General features: G+C 38.0%; 1 protein-coding gene across 1 annotated transcript; it reads right to left on the bottom strand.

Annotated features, from left to right (window-relative positions):
* Positions 1-16320: 16320 nt before the first annotated feature.
* On the bottom strand, positions 16321-23884 carry LOC131038978 (uncharacterized). The gene is made up of 2 exons (XM_057971610.2): positions 21388-23884; positions 16321-17931 (listed from the first exon to the last, which is right to left on the bottom strand). Exons 1-2 carry the CDS (start codon positions 22108-22110, stop codon positions 16555-16557), a joined length of 2100 nt encoding a protein of 699 aa, XP_057827593.2. The 5' UTR covers positions 22111-23884; the 3' UTR covers positions 16321-16554.
* Positions 23885-24069: the final 185 nt, after the last annotated feature.

The raw sequence follows: 24069 nt of genomic DNA, 5'->3' as shown, positions 1-24069 counted from the left end.
AGGACCTAGAGGCAAAGACTATATGGGTTCCTCTGGGGTTGTTTCTTGACCAACTTTGAATTTCCTATTAAATTCCTCTTCTTCTGTTGGTTCACTTGGTTCTTTGAATGTCTCAACGAGCTCATAGTCACTAGAGGATTTGTCTGAACCCCATTCCCATTCATTGGAGTCTGTGGAATAGCAATTCTCTTGTTGAATTTTGGCAGCTTTGATTTGTAATGCTTCTTCTATCCTTTGAGTGTGGACCTTGGAAGTCACGAAACCAAGTCCCTTCGAGCGTTCCTTTTGGAATGTCAATTTAGGTTGTAAAGGTTCAATGATGCCTTCCTTTCTTAACCCAAGAGGGCTTTTGCCATCATACCCAAATTCTTGTAGAATCTTGAACCCTTTGCCATACTTCTCACATGGTATACTGATGTGATCTTGTGTATCATTTTCAAGGTCTTTGTAAAGCATTTTGTATGAGTCTTCCTCTTCCAGTTCACCCCATCTTTGAAAGATAGTAGGGTCCCATTTGAGTATAATGATAGATACCTGCTTATTAGGATTTAGTCTTCCATATTCTTTTGGTGAACTCATGACTTGTTGTAAGTACATGGTCCGATTCAAAGTGTATTCACCCATGCCCTTGTCCTGGAATTTGCCCTTAAGTTCACCTTGTTTTGATGTCGAAGGTTTTAATGATTCAGGATCAATGTATGCAGAAGAAGGAACAACTTCACAATTACTGGGAATGATGGTCTCAGTTTTTAGTCTCAAGTTATTGCAATATATGAATGGATTAGGATCTCCATTAACTGTTATTTCAACTCCATTGTGAGGAAACTTGATGCATTGGTGATATGTAGATGGGACCGCCCTCATTTCATGAATCCAAGGATGTCCTAGCAATATGTTGTATGTGAGATCAAGATCTAGTACTTGACAAACCACATCCTTTATAACTGGCCCAACTCTGAGAGGTAAGGTGACTGTGCCCCTGGATGAATGCTCTTCATCATCATATGCTTTGATGGTAATTTTGTTTGTAGAATTCACAGCTTTATCAGAATATCCCAATTGTTTAATAGTGCTCAATGTACAAATGTTTAGACCCGCTCCTCCATCTATCAGGACTCGTTTGATTCTATGTTTGTGTATGAAGGCTTCAATGTGTAATGGTGCATTATGTGGCTGACTTATGGAGACATCATCGACTTCTGTGAATGTAAGAGAGTGTGGAATGGAAAGGTATCCCACCATGGCTTGAAACTGGTCCACGTTCAAATCAGTAGGAACTACGGTGCCTCTCAAGATTTTGTCAAGAATGGCTTTGTGTGTGGGGGATATGCGTAGGAGATGAAGGATGGAGATGAGCATGGGTGTTTTCCCTAACTGTTCTACAAGGTCGTATTTAGGCTTGGTTGATGAGGAAGCGATGTTTTTAACTGGAGCACCTTGCATAGTGAATTTACCTCGATGGGTTGTAACATGACATTCAAAGGTAGGTTCGGAAGAAGATCCAATTCCTTTTAGAACGATCTTGGGTCCCTGGGTAGAATTCTCAGGGGTTTTGTCCTTGATGATAATGGTAGAGACATAATTGTCCATCGAGATGTGATTGATAGTTGAATCATAGTTATAAGATGCTCTGGTATAGTTGGTCTGGTCATCTGTGGCTGCCGCTTTTCCCTTGTCAAGCTTTGGGAATGGTTCCTTAAACATTTCATGTTCTTGATTTGATGAGTGTCCTTCAATCTCAATGTCACCTCTATCAATGAGATCTTGTATGATGTTCTTTAGTCGATGACAATTTCCTGTTTTATGACCCTTTCTCTTATGGAATTCACAATACTCATCATCATTCCACCAATTTGGTTTGACCTTTGGTTCATATGGAGGAAAATTTGGAACTGTGTTTACTTTGTTTGCCACTAGCTTCCTGAAAAATGACTCAAGTGGTTCTCCTGATGGGGTATACTTCTTTCGTGACCTAGAAGCTGTTTGAGTATTCACTTGATTGTTTGTAGAGCTTGATCCCGAAAAAATGATTTTGGGTCGCACTGTATTGGCATCAACAACACCGTCATTGACTGTGTTCTTGTTTTTATTCCAAAATCTTGGCTTATCTTTTCCTTTAAAGTCATCTTTGTTTTCCTTGAATATCTTAATGACTCCTTGTTCAATTAGGACCTTTTCTGTTGCTAAGCCTTTTTCAATGACGTCCTTGAAGGTGGACAAACAAGCTTTCCTTAGATCATAGCCAATGTCTTTGTTAACATTCTAGGTGAACATCTCTACCATTTGTTTTTGTGGAATTTCACAAGAGCATCTGCTAGCTAGATTTCTCCATCTTTGTAAAAATGATGCAAAAGACTTTCCCTCTTTTTATTTGGTGTTGCACAAAGTAGTGACTGATATGTCTGTCTCTATGTTGTATGAGAAATGTTGGATAAATGTCTCTGCTAAGTCACCCCATGACTTAATTCTAGGTGGAAGTTGGGAGAACCATTCCATAACTTGATCACCTATGCTTTGTGGGAATAATCTCATCAAATATGTCTCTTTTGAAGCTACCTCAATGCAAGCTGTGAAAAATTGTCTTATGTGTGCCTTAGGATCTCCTTTTCCTCTATACTTATCAAACTTAGGTGTCACAAAGTGTGTAGGAAATGGAGGCATTGGAATTCTTTTGTCAAATGGATAGGGACATATGTCTCTCATTGTGTAAGTTGGCTTCGGTGTATTTATGTCCTCCATTTTCTTTTGTAAGTCCCTGATTTGTTGCTCCAAATGATTCTTAGGTGGAGACCGATTTCTTGGACCATACCCCATGCTTGAGGCACCAATTGGAGGAGGAGCATGTTGCATATATGGATGATATAGATCATACACATGTTCATATGGAGGAGGTCTATAATGATGCTACGTATAAGGACCACTTGGTATAGAGTCATGATGAGGAATGGAATATCTTCTTTGTCCATGTATACCATACTCTATAGGCATGTCATGTGTTTGTTCTAGTGTGTTGCCCCCAAATTTGATGCGGGGTTTCCTTGTGTCCAAATTTTGAGCATGTCTTTGCATATCCAATTGCTTTGGTGGTTGATCCTTAACATTGGTATGTGGTTGAGCATATTTTTCTGCATAAGACTTCCATAATGGTCTGCGAAGGTGAGTATCATATGCTTGACCATGTGTGTATGGGACCTCTGGTTTTTGAAATAAAGATGATGGTGATTTAGGCACCATATGTGGTCCTCTATTGCCTCCAGTATTAGGCCTCCTTTGATCCATGTTGGAGTAAGTTTGTTGCAAAGGTTGATTTTCCATTATTTGAGACATGTCAAAATCATGAGGTATCTTGGCTCCACTTTGTGCCATCACTTGTAGGAAGTATTGTCTATCCCTCCTCATTATTTCCTCAACCAGTCGATTGAAATGGGGATTCATAATGGTGTCTTCCACTTTTGCTGAATGTACCGAAATGTTGTCCATATTGTCATTGTGTGTATCATTATTGTTTGTAGTGTCCATGTTCTCAACATTTGGAATGTTTCTATAGGCATCCATGTCAGGTAATGTAGTATGATCATAATTGAAAAAGATATCATTGTCATACTCATAAGAAGTCATGTTTGCGGACTCTTGAGCCTCTTTAGCTTCTCTCCTAGATTTTTGGGAACGGGTTTCAACCATGAACTAGGTATTGACCAAGATGTTTGAGACTAGATGAAAGTGGAAAGAGTATGGAAGACCAAGAGTTGGATGAAATGTAAATGAATCTGAGGTTTACTTGCAATGTCCAAAGTGTAAGACCAAGTATGTATGTAGTAGAATAGGTGTGGCTTCCAAAGAGATGATAGTTTCTCTTGATGAGGTAAGTTGACCTTGACTCTAAGTAAGACCAAATGAGACCCAAAGGTGATAGACCTTGATGAGGGACCACTTAGCAAAATGTTGTTGTATGTAGTGTGTTGACAAAGTATGATGAGGACAAGCAAGTGACCTTTTGACTCAAGTTTAGACAAATGTGAATGTAATGTAAGGTGTAAAGCAATGATGGACTTTGTGAGACCCAAAGACAGGTTGAATGCTAGATGAAACCTTGGAGAAATAACCTAGGAAGCTCAAGAATTCTGAAACTGACTGTATTTGTTTGCTAGACTGTAAAAGTTTTTCAATTCTGAACACAGACGTGCCTGTATACTGCATAGACGCGATTTCCTAACACAGATGTGGTTCTGTTTAACACAGACGCGAGTCTGAGTTTTTTTTGTAAATGCAATGTTGATTCTGAGAATATAGACGAGTTTATGCCCTTCACAGACGCAGTTATATGACACAGACGCTATTCTGTCAGATATAGACGCGTTCCTAGAAATTTTGTGCAATTTTTCCAATTTGTGAAGTTGCTTGTTGTGACCAAATCTGAATGTTTGACTGTTTTTCCATGACAAGATGACACAGTGTTGATGAGGACTCAATGTTTGCAAGTGTCTAGACTAAAAAATGACTCAAAGAAAAGTGTGTTGTTTGATGTAAAATTGTTTTGCATACACTTGAAGACACAAAAGACACAATGTTTTGCTGTTTGGTCTTGAATGTTTGAATGTTTAAAATAAGTCAAGCATAATTCTTATGGCTGGCCAAGACAATAGTTGTTGATCCCACATGGGGTTTTACCCCCGAGGCTACGCTATTTAGAGTGGATACTTAGATGCTTGACCCCACTGGCTCCACCCTCGGCACTCACTTCTTGGGGTAGCCAAGCATTAGTCCCCACACAAACTCTTTGTGGCGAACTTTGTATCTCTACTAAGAACCATATGTGTGTGGGCCGCTACCAGAGGTTCGACCTTCTGCCCTAACAACTAGAAGGATTTGGGCTTCTAAAACAAAAAGGTGCTAGTAAGGGCATCTGCTTGTGTGGCCATACATGCAGCACTTTCAGCTCTGTAAATACAGAAGGCTCCCAGCCGGTAGGGGTTACGCCCTACAAATGATCAGATAAATTTGATCAAATAGGTTTATGGGGAGACATAGTGTCGGTATGAACTAATCAACACACGTTATTCATAGTTTTCACCATGAATACAGTTATTTATAGTGGTTTGGAAGAAGATGGCTTTTCTTTTGCTACCACTTGGATTGTTCTCTCCTCACTAGTAGTCCTAATGACCACACGGGGAGATAGGCCCTCTAAAGATTAAACAAAAGGAGCCTATTGCTCAAGACACAAAAGACAATGATTCAATTTTAGTGCACCAATTGAAGTGTTTGCTAGTCTATGAAAACAAGGCACACAATAAAAATCCAAAAACCCTTGCCAAGGACCTACAACAAAGATTTGTTAGTAGTTTGGATTGTTTCAAATGATCACCCCTTCGTGCAAGCACACAAGTTAGGTAAATTTTAGATCCAAAAGACTTTGTGAAAATAGGGGCCTTCGACAAAATGATTTTGCTTTCAAGACAAGCTGCACCAATTTCGTTAGCTAGATCTGAAAATGCTAGCTCAAAATAAACCAGATCTAAAAAACCGAATGACTAAAAATTGAATCAATGAAACCCCCCCCAAAAAACGAAATCAGTATGCACATACGCGGGTATCATAAACACAAATGCAGATTCTGGACGCAGAAGCGTTTCTGTGAAACACAGACGCGGCTCAGTAACGCAGATGCGGCTTCTGGATGCAGACGCGCCTGAAAACCCCACAGACACGACTAGGGAACACAGACATGATTTTTGGAATCTGCAAAAAAAAAAAAAACTGTCGAGTGTGGACGCGATCCTAGATGTCGCAGACGCGACTAAAAACCAAAGACGCGATCCGAAAGTACGCAGATGCGAAAATACCAAAATACTGTCGAAAATGTCAGATCTGCAACTTCAAAACACAAAATCTGCAACAAGGATGTTAAATGCAAAAGGGACAAGAGTCCCACCGGGCGTGCCAAAATGTATATGGTGAAAATGGATAACAACAATGTTGAAAGACTAAATGAATTCAACCACAAAACCCTAGCCTAATAATCAACAAAGATCCACCATAACATATGAAGATTACCTAAGACAATGCAAATCAAATGAAATCACAAAGATTATACCATCACATGTCCAATAGGGTTTGGATCTCCATTTTTCCTATCTCCATTGATCTTGCTTGATATATTTGCTCTCAGATTTTATATGCACAAGAGCTCAACAAAGAACGGAATGTGGTTGCAAGAAGGATCTCATATGAAAAACGTAGTGTAGTCAAATGCATAATTGATATAGCCAGATAGTTAGGGTTTGATAATGAAGGAAGCATCTCCCTATATAGAAGATACCATAAGAAATGGAGGGATAAGATTGAGAGGTGTAAAAGAGGTGCCATGGGTAGAAAAGGTTAATGAATTAATTAAATAAATAAAGATTTATTTAATTAATAGAGGAAGTGAGATCAATTAAATAAATAAGATATTTATTTAATTTAGGAAAATGATAATTTAAATAAATGAATGTATTTATTTAAATGAGTAATAAGGCTAGAAGAGGATAAATGAATTAATTAAATAAATAAAGATTTATTTAATTAATAGATGAATTAGGCTAAAATAATTAAATAAATAAAAATATTTATTTAATTAGACTGGACAATTTTAGGTGTCTACACCATGAAATGAAAAAAATAGAGAAAACCACATAGGAAAAAACTCTACTCCAAAAAGAGAAGGGAAAAACATGCAAAAAAGAACATGAAGGAAGGAAGGCCTCAATGAGACCCCCCAAGGACAACTTCCTTCACCCCAAGCATAGAGCACAACTAAAGATAGCGCAAAGATGTAAAAGGTTTAGTGAAGATGTCAGCAACCTGCTCCTCTGTAGGGATGTACTCCAAGATGAGAAAGCCATCCCGAATCAACTGTCTGATGAAGTGCATGTGAAGCTCAATGTGTTTAGACCTTTGGTGCTCCACTGGGTTGCGGGAAAGGTGAATGGTACTCTGATTGTCACACCAAAGAATAGTGGGACTATCAAGAGGGAACCCAAACTCAGTCATCAACTGTTGAAGCCATAAAACCTCCTGACTAGCTAACACCGCTGCTCGGTACTCAGCCTCTGTAGATGATAATGCAATAGCAGACTGCTTCTTGCAAGACCATGTGATAGGACTAGAACCAAGGCAAAAAACAAAGCCAAAAGTAGACTTCCGATCTTGAGTGTCACCAGCCCAATCTAAGTCAGTGAAGCCAACAATGTGAGGAGATCTTGAATTATAGTGAATGTCAAACTGTGTTGTGCCCCAAATGTACCACAAAATATGTTTGACTGCTTGCCAATGGCTCTCATGAGGATCATGGGAGAACCGAGAGATAAGACCAATCACAAAAGAAAAATCTAGGCATGTATGTGTCAGGTACAACAAACTGCCAACCAACTATCGATATAAGGTAGAATCCACGGAAGGTGTAGAACAAGTGGGAGACAAAACAACACCTGATCGAAATGGTGTGGGTGTAGGCTTGCAAGTAAGCATGTCAAATATACTTCTGCTGAAGTATAGAAATCCCATCGGAAGACTGAATAACCTGGAGACCCAAAAAATAGTGTAGAAGACCAAGATCTGTCATCTCAAACTGCTCCATCAAGGCGCGCTGAATATCTTGAATCAAGGAGGACAAGCTACCAGTAATGATAAGATCATCAACATAGAGCACAAGAATAACTATATCAACCCCCTGATGCTGAATGTAAACTGTAGGATCAAAATGACAACGTGTAAAGAGTGTGGAAAGCAAGAAAGAGTCCATCTTCTCATACCAGGCCCGAGGAGCTTGTTTGAGACCATACAATGAACGTCGAAGTTTGCAAACCAAAGAGGAATCTTACACAAATCCCTGAGGTTGCTCCATATAGATCTCCTCACGAAGGTCTCCATGCAAGAAAGCACTCTTCACATCCATCTGCAAAACTGTCCATCCCTGTGAAGCTGCCAGAGAAAGTACAAAGTGAATAGAATTCATCTTGGTGATAGGAGCAAAGGTCTCAGAGTAATCAATACCCTCCACCTGAGAAAACCCCTTCGCAACAAGACGAGCCTTATACTTATTAATAGAACCATTTGCAACATACTTGGTACAATACATCCACTTGCACTGAACCAACTTCCTGCCCTTCGGAAGAGAACAAAGATCCCAAGTATGATTCTTCATCAAAGAAGAATACTCCTCATCGATGGCCCTATCCCACGCTGGGTGATCTATCGCCTTTGAAAATTTCTGAGGATCATCCAAAATGACATGAATCAGAAGAATAGAACTAGATGTCTGTGCACAAGTATGACAAGTGTCTAAAGAATCACCTGCCATAGAACCAACAACATCAACTGTAAACCGGGCCCACTTGGGCAAAGGCTGAGCGACGGGTGGTGGTGGTGATGGTGGACCATCATCTGTATCATCCTCAAAGAAGAAGGAATCCTCAAAAGTTGAAGAGGGAGTAGGGGGTAGTGAGGGAGAAGTTGTTGATGGAGAATCCATTTGAGGAAGGCACTCATCAAATTGGACATCCCACCTAAACAAGACCTTTAGGGAATCAAGATCAAACAACCTGTATGCCTTAACATCTTCATAGTACCCAATAAAAATGAGTGGTCAGCTCTTCCTCTCCATGGCTTTCCTCTGAGCATCTGGAATAAATGCCCAAGCCTCACTACCAAAAACTCAGAATGTAGAAACATCAGGCTTGACATGGGACCAAACCTCCTCAGGAGTCAACTGGCGCAATGCCTTATGAGGCATCCGATTCTGGATATAAGTGGCACAATTAATTGCCTCAGCCCAAAAATCAGGCTGCATAGAATGTGACTGAAGCATACAATTGGCCATCTCCCTTAGTGTTATGTTCTTTCTCTTAGCAACACCATTCTGCTGAGGGGTGTGAGGAACTGATAACTGATGTTGTAAACCATGCTCGGTGCAGAAATCCGTAAAAGCCTGATTCACATATTCTCTCCCATTATCTGTGCGAATCTTCTTTATACAAAGACCAGATTGCTTCTCTACAAATGTCTTAAAGACTTGAAATGAATCGAAGTCATCAGACTTGTACTTAAGAAAGTACAACCATGTACGTCTGGAGAATCATCAATGAAAGTGAGCACATACTTGGACCTTGAAAAAGATGGAGTCAAAAATGACATAAGATCACTGTTGATCGAATCCAAGGGTGCCTTAGCACGGGTGGCTCTGCCTGTAGGAAAAGGATTGCGATGATGCTTGCCAAGTGCACAACCTCGACATACACCATCAGTACATGAGACCTAAGGGAGCCCAATAACAAGTGCCTGCGTGCTCATCTGTTGTAAGTATCTGTAGTTGACATGGCCAAAACGCTCATGCCAAAGTCTGCTCACTGAATCTGCATGTGCTACAAGAGAAACACCTGAACCATCTGGACTCTCAAAGCCATCAAACCGATAACCGAGAATCAAGATCAACACTGCTAGTAGCCACAACCAAATCAAGATCATGGAGCTCTCAAATAACCACATCATGTGGTGAGAACTCAACCGTTTTACCAGAGCCAGAATGACAAATTTGATAAACAAAGAGGAAGTTCGTAGAAATATCAAGAACCAAAAGAACATCCTGAAAACAACCACCTGTCAACTGAACAGAACCCGAACCTGAAACTGAAAGTTGTGCGAAGTCACCAACTGCAATTTGTAAAGTATATTTATGAGCAAGTGAGGTAACAAGTTGCGGTGAGTGTGTCATGTGATGAGAAGCCCCAAAATCAATAATCCAAGTGGATGCAAAAGGAATTGCTCATGCAGAAAGAGCATGCCCTTTCCCAGTAGAAGAGGAAGATGGAGGTTGAGGAGTAGAAACATGATGTTGCTGCATGGCTGCCTCCAAAGCCTTTAATCGTTTCCAACAACGAGAAAATGGATGACCTTCTTTGCCACAGAAATTGCAAAGTTCATCTGACTTCTTCTTAGTCTTGGAGGAAGACTCACCAGACTTAGAAGAGTGCTCCTGTTTGGGAGAGGACTTAGGTGGCGGCTTGGAGGGATGCTCACTGCTAGCTGAATCTTTCTTAGGCTTCAGTTTCTGCTTCTTGGTCTCTTCAGATGTCTGAGCAACCAATGCTTTCGACTTTGATCCTGTGAGAGTGTCCAACTGAGATAGGTGAGCCTGCTCACGAGTCAAGCGATCACAAAATACATCAAAAGTAGGCACGATGAAGCGTGTACCCAATGCATCCATAGTAGAATAAAATGTGGAAGAAAATATCTGATAGGGACCTCGAAGCTTAGAGAGAATCAAATAGATACACTTTGGGTCTGTCTTGTTTTTACCACAACTATGTAGGATAGATCTGGTGGTTTTAAACTTGTTCAGAAAGTCCTCAATGTGAGGAAAAGACTCAGGTAACAAGGAAGGGAGCTCTACCTCAATCTGTAATGCTCTAAACTCATTGACAGTACCAAAGAGAGTTTCAAATTTGGACCACATAGCCCGAGGAGTGAGAAAACCATCAAGGTGAAAAAGCAAGCTATCTGAAACATGTAAGGAGATGACACCCATATCCTCATCCATCTTATTCCGGTGCTGAAGAATCTCAAAAGGACACTACAACAACGACTGATCCACATCCAAACATGACCACAACCCCCTTAATCTGAGAAGCCTTGTCGTACGAGCTTTCCAGAGGTGATAGTTTTGGGATGTAAGAAGCTCAACTGGAGAATCTTCCATGTGTACCTGTATTTGAACCTGGACCTACTCTTGATTTTTTTAATTAAGTGATCTTTTAGATTAGACAAAAGATGCAGTAGGGGTTTGTTTTATTTTTTTGAGTTTAGGTGTTCTGATTTTTTGAAGTAAATTACAGAAAATAGTAAAAAATAACACCCCCCACAATATGTAAAACAAAAAACCAGTATAATCTGATAGCTAAAAAAGAAGACAAGTGCAAAGAAAATGTGATAGACACTATCTTGTGTACCTGGTGATTTTTCTGAAAAAAAAACTCCAAATTTGAGAAGAACTCTCTAATACCTTTTCGACGCCTATTCGTTTGCCAAAAACAGAGTCCGTTTGCCCAAGTTATGGCTCCCGGAGTGCAGAAAAGAGCGCTGACTTGGACGACAAAAAACAGGTACTAAATGAAAAATCAACAAATCTAACCACTAGATCTGAGTAGGGCTCGAAAAGATCTTTCTGGCACCTATTCGTTTTTGAAAATTTGACTTCGTTTGCCCAAGTTATGGCAAAAAAACCTTCCCCCTGTCAAAAGGGCTTGCAAGAGGACAAGAGGTGGCAGAGGTGGAGAACGGGTTGGGCGACGACAGAGGTCGGGCAGAAGGCGAAGGACGGCTATGCTATGTGACTAGCAGAGTGGTGTAGCGACCGCCGGGCGGAGGCAGGCCGAGACGGTAACCACTGACTCCTATGTTGGCTGCGGTGATTTAATAAACCGCCAGTGGCTGGCGGTAATGGTGGCGGCTTGGGTACGCCGTTAAAAGGCCCAAAAAAAAGATTTTTTTGTTTTTTTTAATTTTTGCCTCGGAAAACATGCCTACAAAGGGAAAACTCAAAAAAAATTTTCCTAGAGCTAAAGTTGTCCAAACTTGACAAATTTTATATGAAAATTGGGTTTTTTAGGTGTTCTGAGCTCAATGGTGAGGTCCTTTTGAGCTCAAAATGCCCAAAAACAAAAACGATACCCCAAATCCAAACTAAAAACTCTGAAAAACAACTGAAACCCTTGCCTCCAGAGAAAATCTTCTGAAAAGAAATCAGGAATAAGTAGCAGCAGATGATGACTTTGATACCATGAAAAAGTTGAGAAAGTACAACTTCTGAGATCCCAAGAGCACCTGCAAGCAAAATACCTGTCACAAGAGAAGATTGGAGACAAAACACAAAAAAGACTCTGAAGAAAAAGATTATCATTTAGAGAGGGAATGAATAAGAAAAGTTACAATACAATCCTTATGAAAGGAAAAAAGAAACCCCAAAGATATGTAACCCTAAAGAAACCCTAAAGGGATAAAGAGTATTTAATAACTAAATACCTACAATATTAATAAATGCCTAAGTTTAGCTTAAGTGTAGAGTATAATAGACTAATAATTAAATAAATAATTATTAGCTAATACAAGATAGCTCTAACAATTACTATAGTCATTTTTTATTTCAATCATCTAGCATAATTAGCATCTTAGATTAATCATGCATACAATCATGTATCTCATATCATTTTAGATTAATCTAGCTTAATTTGTTAATCTTGCATTCATCTAGTTTGCATTCATATAGATTAAATCCTCCATCTTGGTGTAGTCAAGTCACTGATATTGCTTAGACAAATCTGAGAGCAAATCTATACTCGCATCTTTTAGAAGGCAATAGGTCGATTTGTTATGGTTTTACATTTATTGATTTTGATCAACTAACCATGCATGCAATGATCTATTGAGTGTTTGTGTTGCAGATGCACATTTCAGATTTCATGCAAACAATTACATATCATTCACATTACAACACTTCAATTGATGCGTTAAAAGGACTCTAGATCTACACACATTCTAGGAGCATATGCTCATTTTCCCAAAATTTCTAAGGGTTGACCTACAAAAGTGTATCCCTTTGCATTACAAATGACAATGATCCCAAGCTATTTATTAACACCACTAGTCCTATGCACTAGAGAAGGTAGAAGAAATAAGACAACCAAAACAAAAAGCAAAATTGTACAAATTACTAACTCAAATATGCATATGCAAGACATTTTTGCAATCACGAACTTGACCTTAATCCTCCCTAGATTCAATCCTGTATAGAGCAAATATAATATTTTGATTCTATGACAAAGTACATGCATAGATGTTCCAATTTAGATACCGCGATATTAGATTTTTGCACCAAATCAATCTTTTTGTTTACTCTTTAATGTAGCTAAAGTTAAGATCCCATGGAGGGGTGCTTCCTAAAAAAATTCAATAGGTTTTGTTGGGATTTTTTATATATTTTAGAATTGGTGGCCCCATGAGTTTATTGTTACAATTCAATGTAAAAGTTTAAGCTCTAAAACTTAGGGAAGCTAGTGGTCTCACAAAAGGAAAGGAAAGGGTCTTTTATAGTCCACAATGCCAACCATTTATGTATGGGTCTATAGATGGGTTAGAGCTCTATGGGACTACCTCGTACTCCTTGCGGGAGTGTTACCCCTATATTTTTTGCTCATGCCTAAAGCCTCATAATCAACTAAAAATAAGATATTGTTAATGTTTTAATACTGAAGTTTTTATTGCCAAACTCCATGTCGGTTGAGAGATTTTAATTGTTTTATTTTTGCTCACCCATATACCCAAACAATTAAATCTCAAATCTTATGTCTCCTATGCAAAAATGATTTATGGGTTATGCTCTACCAGGCCTATTTATTTTACAGTTAAAATTTCATAAGAAACAGAGCTCTCAGTAAAAAGTTATGCAAGTTTTTCTATGGAAGCCCAAAAGAACAATTGTCATTGAACTTGAACCTTGAACTTTTTCAAAGTTCAAAGTTCGGGTTCAAATTCAAAGTTCGAATTCAACTGGAGCAGGCTTTGTAATTTTTGTTCATTGAACTTGAACTATTGAACCTTTCTTTGGTTCAGGTTCAAGGTTCAACGTGCAGGAAAATGGAAATGAAACAAAAAATCAATGAATTATACTATGGGTGCAGTTTGTGTTTTTGAACCATTTGCTTGAACCTCGCAAGTTCAAGGTTCAAAGTTCGCAGGTTCAGAGTGTGGATGTTTTTAAAAATGATCATCGAGTTGAGAGTAAAAGTGTTTGGATGACTTTTGAGATAGCCACACTAACACATACAAAGTCCAACTTTCATGTTACAAAGGAAGATTCGGCTTTTTGAAAGATGAATTTAATTATTAATTCTTATGTTGATAACAAAGGATAGCAGTTGATAACATTTTCAAAGAATTGTTTCAGCAGCTCATAGTATTATAAAAATCTAAAGAGTTACAATCCTCCTCTATTATAAAGAGAGCTTTGTCATAAAATAGAGCTCATTCCTTCAAATGACAGCTCAAAGTCGTGATCCATGTGCAAGTTTTGACATGTATATTGTTTATAGTTTTCAATGCAACCTGTAACCACGGATTTTCTGAGATAGAAAAATCAGTCTCGGTGTGAGGGGCATAACTTTTAATTGCATCGTTGGATTGGGCGAAATTTTTGATATGTTTTAGAAAGCCTAGTTTTCTAAATCCTCACCGGAGAGATTGGACAAATATTATCACGTTTAAAAGTTTTTAATCTCTGAGTATAGGTCTATGCAAATTTATGAGAAAAATATTATTATGAGAAGCTCATAGTGGAGACTTTGTTTTGAAATGGAGATCCAGATAATAAATTTACCCTGAAGATATAAAAGAAATGTCCACCTGTCAACATATAATTAGATGTGTTTTCTTCAAATATTTTTCAGAAAGGAATGGAGGATAAAATATTTGAAGCAAAAAGAAAAAGAAGAGTTGTCAGGAAGAAGATAGAAGATAAAAGAAAAGATTAATTAATAATCTTTTCAAGAATCAGTTATTGATAACTGAAATTCTCAAAGGCTATATATATGTAACGAAAGAAAGGAGTGGGGGTTCTTCTTTTCTTTTCTTTCTTTTTTTGCTGTAAAAAAGAATGGGCAACGTTGTTTTTTGGACTGCACAGTTTTGTTTTTCAGAAGTGTTGAGTCTGTGAGCTCACATTTTTGGGCATTGATAGAATGAAGAAGATTTTGTTGATCTGTGGATTTGTCAATATTTTCTTTTTATTACTATGAGCTTTGTCTCTCTTGTAATTTCCTTTCATTGCCTTTTCTGTTACATCAAACTATGTATATGCATTTGATTCTGAAACTTTGATTTCAGAAATAATTTGTATTTGAAAAAAATTTTGCTGTTAACTCTTTGTCTGAGTATTCTAATCCCCCTTGTCCTTTGAGGCATGAGAGAGATTCGATCAGAGTCCAGAGCATTTTTATTTATTGGAAAGGGTATTTTCTTGGGTGTGGATAATTAAATTGTGTTTTACTTATCTTCTTTCACTTCATTATAAATCTTCTATTCGCATCTGTGTCATGGCTATGAGCAGATGTTAGTTGCCTTTATTGCTTTCCGATTAAAAGCATATTTAGAAAATATACATTTTTATCCAATGAAGGGAGCTGTACCTTCATATCAAAATTCAGAGAGCACTTGTACTCACCATTGCAAGTGACTCAACTGTTGGTTCTAGTTTTTGTCTTTCAATTTGGGCATTCGGGAGTCATTTTTGAAAGGTATTTCAGAAGGACAAATCTATTTACCAACAGGGAGGTACCTAACTGCACTACAAATGAGACGTACATACCTTACCCCCTTGTGGGATTTGAACTTGTGATCTCTCTTTCAAGAGCACAAGTTCTCCGCCACTAGACCAATTCAGGTTGTACAGATTCTCTCTTTAAAGACTGCTATGAATAAAAAAATAATAAATAAACATCATTTTTTAAATATTTTTTGTAGACAATTTTTAGCCCCACCCAAATTTCACTAGTGAAATCTATAATCTTAAAAAGATGGGACTGCTATTTGTCAAGAAATTATTCTATATTATAAACTTTTTCTTCTTCCCTTCACAAGATCTTACTCTAAATGCCTCTTTTTTCTATTTACTCACTTTGATTATCACAATATTGTAAAACCTATTTAATCCATTTGATTATCACAATATTCAGAAAACAATAGGTAAACTATCAATTATTGGATTAGACAAGAAAATTTAGCTTAGGGAGAGTTCTTTTTTTTTTTTTGGACACCTAAACAATTAGATTCGGGTAGAAAACCATTATAGTTAATTTGGCTTATCATCTCATCTTAGACGTGGTTGTTTCTAATTACTTCACTAAATGTGATAACATGGATTTATTGGTTTGATTACATAGAGATTATAAACAATAAACAATAACTCTGTAGTTGAGGCAGAAAATATTCTTCACAGATACCTCTGTATACAGGGCCTAAACATGTAAATCCACACTAAAATTCCGATCCAGTCTTCAGTGAGGAACTTAATTATTCAGTGTGTAGTATTTTGAAAGTGGAGATTTGACCCATATTGGCCTAGGATTGGTCATTTCAAAGAATGGGGACTATTTAAAAAATCAGGGCTTAAGATCTTCAAAATAGGATTGGTCATTTCAAAGAATGGGGACTATTTAAAAAATCAGGGCTTAAGACCTTCAAAATAGGATTCCAAATTTAGTGTTCCTAATATACAGGATTTACCTTGATGAATGAAGGGTTTCGAAGTATGCTAGCATTTACTGGATCACCCATAAAAACAATCATCTAAACAGAAATCACAGAGTTTTTTCTAAGGCTCTTACTTACAACCTAATTGACTACGAAAACCTCATATACATTATCATCTGAACAAGTCAATAACCTTTAAAATATCTATAAACCAATTTAACCTAAAGTGTGCTAGATTCCCTTCGTCTCAGTTCCTCGAGAAGAAAACTTCTCAGATTAACTTAGGGAGTGCCTAACTTGGCAAGAATCATTGATATCCAGAGGCCCTGGTATGTCTTTTGACTTCAGGTTCTCTGTAGGCAGAGCACGGAATCCAAAGCAGAAATACTGGTTTCTTGCGGCTTCTAGTGACCTTGAGTAGGAATCAAGTGAGCCATTGTCCTCTGCACCATCTTTAGCAGATGACTTGGATGGTCTTTGAATTGATCCATTGTTTTGCATTAAGTCTTTAAACCTTGTAGGTATTTGCAAAGGAGATCGTATGGGTGATAAAGAAGACGACCTCGAAGGCGATGCAAAAGGGGTGATCCCCGGTGAAACTGCACCATTGAAATCATTGCCACAAAGTTTTGGAAACCTGTGTTTTGTGAATGGACTCGATGGGGTTTTTCTTAGAAATGAGTCACTTTTATTACCCAATATTGAAGTTTTTGAGAATCTTTCTCGTAGTGTGAATGGATTCTCAAATCCGTCAAGAGGCCACTCCTTGTCGTGCATGAAATGGGCACTCATTCCTCTTTCTGCAGATGACTTAGACCTGTTTTCTGTTATATCTTGTTTAAGTTCTTGAATTTGCCCTCCTTTTTTACTAATTTTGCCCCCTTGAGACCATCCAAGAAGAGTTGCAAGCCGCTGTTTGGCATGGCTAGCTGTACTAAATTTCTTTTGATTCCCTATGAAATACTTGGTCCCAGCATTCCGTTCAGTTAGCTCCTTTACGGATGCATCCACAATTTCTGAATCTTCAATTTGTGTGCATATACTGCTGTCTGAAGATCTAAATGATGTTCCTGGGCTGTTATCAGGGCAATTGAGCTTTCCATAAGAAATGTTTGCCTCACTTACAGAGGAGTCCTCGGAACGCATTGGTTTTCCACCTGCTAAAGCAAGTTGCTTAAGCAGTGGGTCTGATGTTATACCAGAGACGAGGTTTAATTCAAGTATATCAACAGCACTCATTCCATGTTTATCACAAACATTGATATTTAACCCTGGTGCTGACATAAGTAGTTCCACGAGTCCTTTGTGAATCACCTTTCCGAGGACAGCAAGATGCATTGCAGTTCTTCCTTCTTTGTTCTTGCAATTGATAATGCTTGCCAAATCTATAGTTTTATCTGAGACTAAGTGTCTCACAATATTCATTTGCTTATTAAGCCTCCTAAAACCAGAGGCTCTAAACCCAGCTACCGCAAGGTGTAAGACAGTATTACCGTCATTGTTTTTTGCAGTTAGCAGAGATGGGAAAGATGATAGAAGTTGTTTAACAATGCCCAAGTGACCCCTATAAGCTGCTATATGTAGCGGTGTGTTTCCTTTATCATCTGTGAAAGCTATAATATCTGGAGATACCAGAAGCAGCTCCTCTGTCACCTGAACCACAAACAGGACATATATTACAAATCGGCGAGAAAATCCCAACAGATACATCTGGTTTATCCTTATCACTGTCAGAACAAAGAATATGAACATATATGCAATATCCAGTTCACTCTTTTTTGAAAATTTCTCCTAATTGCATTTTCAAAAGGAAGTATGTGTGTAAGCAAACACCAACCACCCATTTTAAACTCAAAGCATAGAAGCACTTTGCAAAAGCAGTATTTCAGCTGTTTACAACTACTAAGACCAAACTATGGCCATTTCAAGGTAATTTTAAGATTGACAGTTAAAAACATGCTAAAATATGCATTCACATTAGGCATTGAGACATGCATAACGTAAGGATGTTTCTTATGATGGCAAGACAATGACAAACATTCCAGTTGCAAATAGTAATCACATATCGAGTAATGACAACATATGCACTGAAAATCCCATCGTATAAATGTGCAAAGGATTCAATGAATATCAACAAGGAGTTTTGGTGTACCCCCATATTATCTCTGCATTTCAGTATGTTGATGATCCACAGATCATCATTAGAATTTTGTTTGTAATTGTTTGATACCTTCAACCTTCCCATACAAAATATCATACAACAGACTTGATGCCTAACAATGAACTCTATACTCCTTTTTACAGAATAAAGAATGACAAGGGAGAGAATGGTGCTGAGAGAATGAAGAAGCTACGGTAACTAGGATTAAGCTGTAACAATTATGGCCACCAGAAGAAAAAAGCAGAAACATAGTAGAGACGAGATTGTGTTCTTAACAACCTTATCAAGGTGTCATTATTCATTCCACCTTATCTCACCTCAAAAATAAAATTCACAAGCTGACTCTTCCATCTTATGGAAAGAAGATGACCAAGAGGGTAAGTGGAGGGCAAACAGGAGGAGCGTATAAAATGAAAGCAAGTCTCAAAGATGAAGCAATTTAGAAAAGAAACTGGCTATAATCATTGTGACTCGTGAATTCAGAAAATCAATTCCTTTCTCCTAGTCTTTGAGCCTTCTTGGGCAAGTCACTTTATAATTGCCGACTTCATTTGATAAAAAGGGCAGGAACAAACCTAAGCAAATAATAAATCATGATAATGCAAAACTCAAGGTTGCTGTTTAACTAGTATTTAGAGGAAATGACTAAATGAATGATTTTAATGATGTTCATAAGACTGAATTGTCTAGGAGACCAAGGTATAACAGACTTATATTATCTTCATACTCCTTTCGATGTCGGATTTTCTATTATTGATCTTGACTAGGAAGCTAGCAGTCTGGTTAATCTTATCTTCATTGAATAAATGGTTCATGTTGTCAACCTTCAAACTGTTTTTATACTGAGTACAAATATCTTCATAAACTGCGTATTTCATGATAAAGTGTCATTCTGTCTCCATGACACCCTTATTGCAGAATGTAAGTTTTCTCTTCCCATACTTCCTTGGGTATCTTCCACCTACTGGTCTCACATCTAAGATGATGTGATCCCATCTTCAATTGTGCAACTAACAATCTTGCTTTTTGTTTAATAACTGCCCCTAAATATGTTTTTCACCATGTTTACAAGTTGGGTTAAATTCTTTGATGTAATATGCTTTTTTCCATCCAATGTGTTTAGTCCACATAACAGTCCTAAATTTTTCTGTCATCAGTGCTAAGACATTCATACGGCTTGCTGTTCCACTTGCTCAACCCTTTTTTTCAAAAAAGGAACATATTTTGAAATATTTGTTGCTATGCATTTTGCCTAATGTGGATGAAAGAGAATGCCACTTGGACTTTGATAAAAGAAAGTAGGAGGTCAAGCTACAAACATAAAATGTTATCGGAAACATTTGTCTCTCAGTGTGAGAATATTAAAAAAAGGAGTTTACAAGAATGCTTCTAAAGATAAATATGCTAGTAGTTGAAATTTTCTAGTGCAGAAAAGAAAACCTCCCATTTATTACTTGAAACAATTGCAGTATTTAAGTTTGACCTGCATTATTATTCTACTGTCCCATAATTTGAAGCATAATAGAAGTCTACAAATAATGTTCAATCCCATCAGTTGAGAATCCTACGGATCCATGGTCGCATCTGTATATATATAATATTGAACAAGTGATTTGTGCAAGAGAGACTGGACGGTGCAAACCTATTCAATCTCTCTGTTTCCATATTTGATGGCAAGCAATTCTTTTCCTCAAAAGCAATTGTTTTAGAATAAGTTATCAAGTTCTAAAATGAGATTGCAGGGCACAAACAATGGAATAAGCTGGATGCTAGGCGTATCTTATTTCTGAAGTGGGGAGGAACCTGTATATTTTGGTGAATGTGGAAGGAGAAAAATTCAGCATTTTGAAGAAGACCACACAAAAATAAATAAGTCAAAATAGACAGAAAGCTTCAAGCTGTATGACGGTGACCATCCGCTTGTTTACATATTCTATATGACAGTTCGATTCAAGGCAGGATAGTTGGTCTTTCAAACCTGGGTAACTTGGTGCCATAGGACGTGCAGTTAATAAATTATGTAGTTGCATACAAGTATTCCAGGATTTGCAGGTTCACTCTGTGCAAAGTGTTTGGGCTGTCTTTTGACATATGTGACACCCATATACATGCCGTTTATATAAATGTTAACTGCTATGTCCTGTTTCCGGAAACCAACTGGTATGATTTGGCACTGCAATAAACCAAAATGGAATTTATCCACTTATAGAGCTCATAGAGGTTCACCCTTCAGTTTCTAATACTTGTGTCATGTCAGAGATGTTTTTTTTCAGATAATGGATAAACTTCTCTCTGCTTTCCAGTGAAGGCTGTAGTACAAGCAGTTGAGGTTGCATGAATCAAGATCACAGATGCAATTGTAGCTACAAAAAATCCAATGGTATGAACCAAAAGAGTGAGATTTGACCAGATTAATTTTTCTTGGTTCCAATGAAAAAGATATCACCTAGGCATTCTTGAATCCGTTTTGTTTTAGCTGGTGAGGCTCAGGGCTAAAATAATAGCCCACTCTTATTAGGACATTCGAGTTTGAACTGGGTGCCATGAATTTCTTTCACTGGGGGAATACATATAATCCGGAAGGAAACCACCCGAAGAGCCCAACCATATCAAGGTTGAAAACCTAATAGTCTCATATTTAGGTCAAAGGGGTGGATTTTCAAATTTTAAACTGCCTGACCATAAATATTTGATAAAAATATGCTGGTTGACTTTGTGGACTAGAAAACAAAAGACTGCTATAAATATGTGTCTCCCTAAGATCCCATTAAATGTGGGTGATCGTTTTCTGTACCTTTTTAAATGTATAATACTCCTCTTAATGCAAGCTTCAGGCGTGATAGAGAAAGAGCCCAAGTCATCAATAAGCAAGTGCGGGAATTGTTTAATTGAGTGTACCCAAGAATACGCCATTTGAAATTGAAAAAACAAAAAGCTTAGGAGCTCACCTCAGCTTGGCCTCTACTTGCAGCAGAATGTAGAGCAGTTGAACCTCGGTTATCTCTATATGAACTAACATCCGGGCAATGTTTCAATAACTCCCTCAGTATCTCCACATTCCCTCCTCTTGCAGCAGCATGGATACCCCTGTTCAGCATTTGAAATGAAAGAGAAGATGAACTTGAAGGAGCAGCAAACATCACCGCAGCCGAATCCTCAGCTTTACTCTTTCTAAGACACTTGATATCATTGGCAAGACCAAGAATTTCTCTGAATATTTCAGCATTTTTGCTTCTGGCAGCTGCATATAACATGTCTGATACTCCATACTCTCCTTCTCCAAATACCAAAAATGGCTCCCTCTTCAACAAATACCTGACAAACGTGATATCGCCAGCAGCAGCAGCACTGTATAACAACCAACCACCATAGCCTCCATCAATGAGAATGTTACCATACTTTGTTTCACACTCACCCATGAGTTCCCTGGCAACCAGGCCTCTTCCTTTGGCTGCATCTCTGAAGGAGGCCTCATTGTCATCTTCCCACACAGTTTCCAGCCTCCTGATTCTCCTAAGAGATGTGAGTTTGATGAGAAGATTACCATCTAGTCTGAGCAACTCTTTTACAACTTCAAAGAATCCATTGGCTGCTGCCCAATCCACCGGAGTTGCAAACCACCATTGCTCTCCAGTGCTCTCCCATCTCATAGGATATTGAGGACCCATCATCAATTGCTTCGATTTTTAACCAAGGCATTCCATAACTGCTTTATTTGTTTCCTAGAGACTATAGTGAGACGTGAATCGTCTATGGGAGAGTTTGGGTTCCACTCAGAGCAATATTAAATGCATGCGGGATCTACACTATGGGCAAATTCAAGAGTAACGCACACACATTGCAATGAACACCTTATATATATAAATCTTGCAAATGCCGCTTAAGCTACCTCTGACAACAAAAGTCGAAAAATGTCTCCTTCAAGAATGGATGTAGGAACTGGGTCTCATATTGGATCTTTACTTATGGGGTAATCATGGTTGTCTATTTCTTCTTGCATGTCACATTCCTTTTTATTTGTTTTATGAAAATTTAAAAGTATGCAGACACAAACAGACCTTTCAGATCCTGCACTGCAACAACTGCAGGTGGGGAAGGGGCAGGATGAACAGTATAAAGTAGGTTATCGGTGGCCTCTCACTCTCGCAAAAAAATTTAAATAGTGGGGAAATGTCAATGGAATGACTTGCGGATGATACGACAGTGGTTGTTATAGAAAGTTTGGTTGTGGGGTTGGGAAGATGGCGATTAGTGCATGGTGGGACAGACATGAAATGACAGTGCACCACACAGATCCTTTTCTTACGTGTTCACCTGCGGGCAATGGAGTACTTAGACATTCACAAAAGATGGTGGCTTCTTTTTTCAGTAGAAATTCTTGGAAACTGTGTCATAGAGATTGGTTATCCTGCAATACTCAAAAGTCTATACTGTACATTGTACACTGCAGACAACTATTGACTCGGTACACAGAAATATGACATCCACTAGATATATTTCCAAATGTAAACTAAATCTCTTAGCATTTCCCTAATCACCAGCTAAATAACCGATGGCTAATAAAAGGGATGTGTTATGATTAGGGTAGGAACTGGGAACCGTGGGTTAGTAGCAGCAATTGTTTAAAACATGAAGATTTCCCCAAATGCCAGATAAAGAACAGATGGAGGGAGGAATTATGTTAATGTTAGGGTAGGAACCCAGGTTGAGCGGCTCCATTTAGATGGTTAAAACATATTTATGTCCTACAGAAAAAATGATTAATGGGTAATAACAGAATAAGGAAGTGCGTTATGATTAAGTAGGAACCCACGTTTAGTGGCCCCCATTAAGTGGTTAAAACATAACGTTCAGTATCAAGAAAAATAACAGATGAATATAATGGGAGCATGTTATGATTACATGGCAAGTCAGGTTTAATGAGTTCAATTCAATTAAGTGGAATGAATGAATGAAGATTTATAATGAAGTCTATGAGATCAGGTAGTATGTGGGACTCAAATCTGAGAAGAATACAACGACGGTTAAAAAATCAAAATCAACAGTCTAAAAACAGAAGCAGATCTAGAGCCACCACAAATTTCATCTATTATGTATTTTGACCAAATAATCTGTTATCTTATACTTAATTTCTGCTTGAACCAAATATTTAAAAACTCAACTTTTAAAATATGCCCATTTGTTCTCACTTCTGTGAATTTAGAATACCTGGATAAAACATAGTTACACACCCAGTATGTTCACACTTCTCCTACGGAAACGACTGTAAACCAGGAAACCGCGTATACAAGAAGTTGTTTTTCATAGGATTGAATTGAATTATTGAAGTCAAGGGTCCATAGCACGGGATTGGATTACAAAAAGTTGTGATTCTTTGAGTTAGTAGATACTTTAGACTAGAGCCTACATGCAGGCAGGATGAAAAGACTTACAGATCTGGAATAAACAATAATCCTGAATACTGAAATTATTGTAGGTGGATTCTCAAGGATATGACCCATGTCCCCCTAGTGGAAGTGGTTTTCTCAAAAGTGATGGAAATGATAGAAAAGAAAACAAAACACTGTTCATTAGGATACCTGTCGATACCATAAATCTGATCTACTTGGTATTCACGAGGTTTCCCACGT

Source organism: Cryptomeria japonica, chromosome 7 (genome assembly GCF_030272615.1).
Source record: "Cryptomeria japonica chromosome 7, Sugi_1.0, whole genome shotgun sequence".
NCBI classification, from domain to species: Eukaryota; Viridiplantae; Streptophyta; class Pinopsida; order Cupressales; family Cupressaceae; genus Cryptomeria; species Cryptomeria japonica.
The sequence above is the reverse complement of the archived record's forward strand: the minus strand, read 5'-3'. Positions and strand labels throughout refer to the sequence as shown.

What these genes read in the sequence shown, in the direction of transcription:
- LOC131038978 (XM_057971610.2), bottom strand. Translation starts at nt 22,110, where the DNA reads ATGATGGGTCCTCAATATCCTATGAGATGGGAGAGCACTGGAGAGCAA. An exon ending in CAAGTAGAGGCCAAGCTGAG is followed by an intron (nt 17,932 to 21,387) that starts GTGAGCTCCTAA and finishes TTTGTGGTTCAG; the next exon opens with GTGACAGAGGAGCTGCTTCT.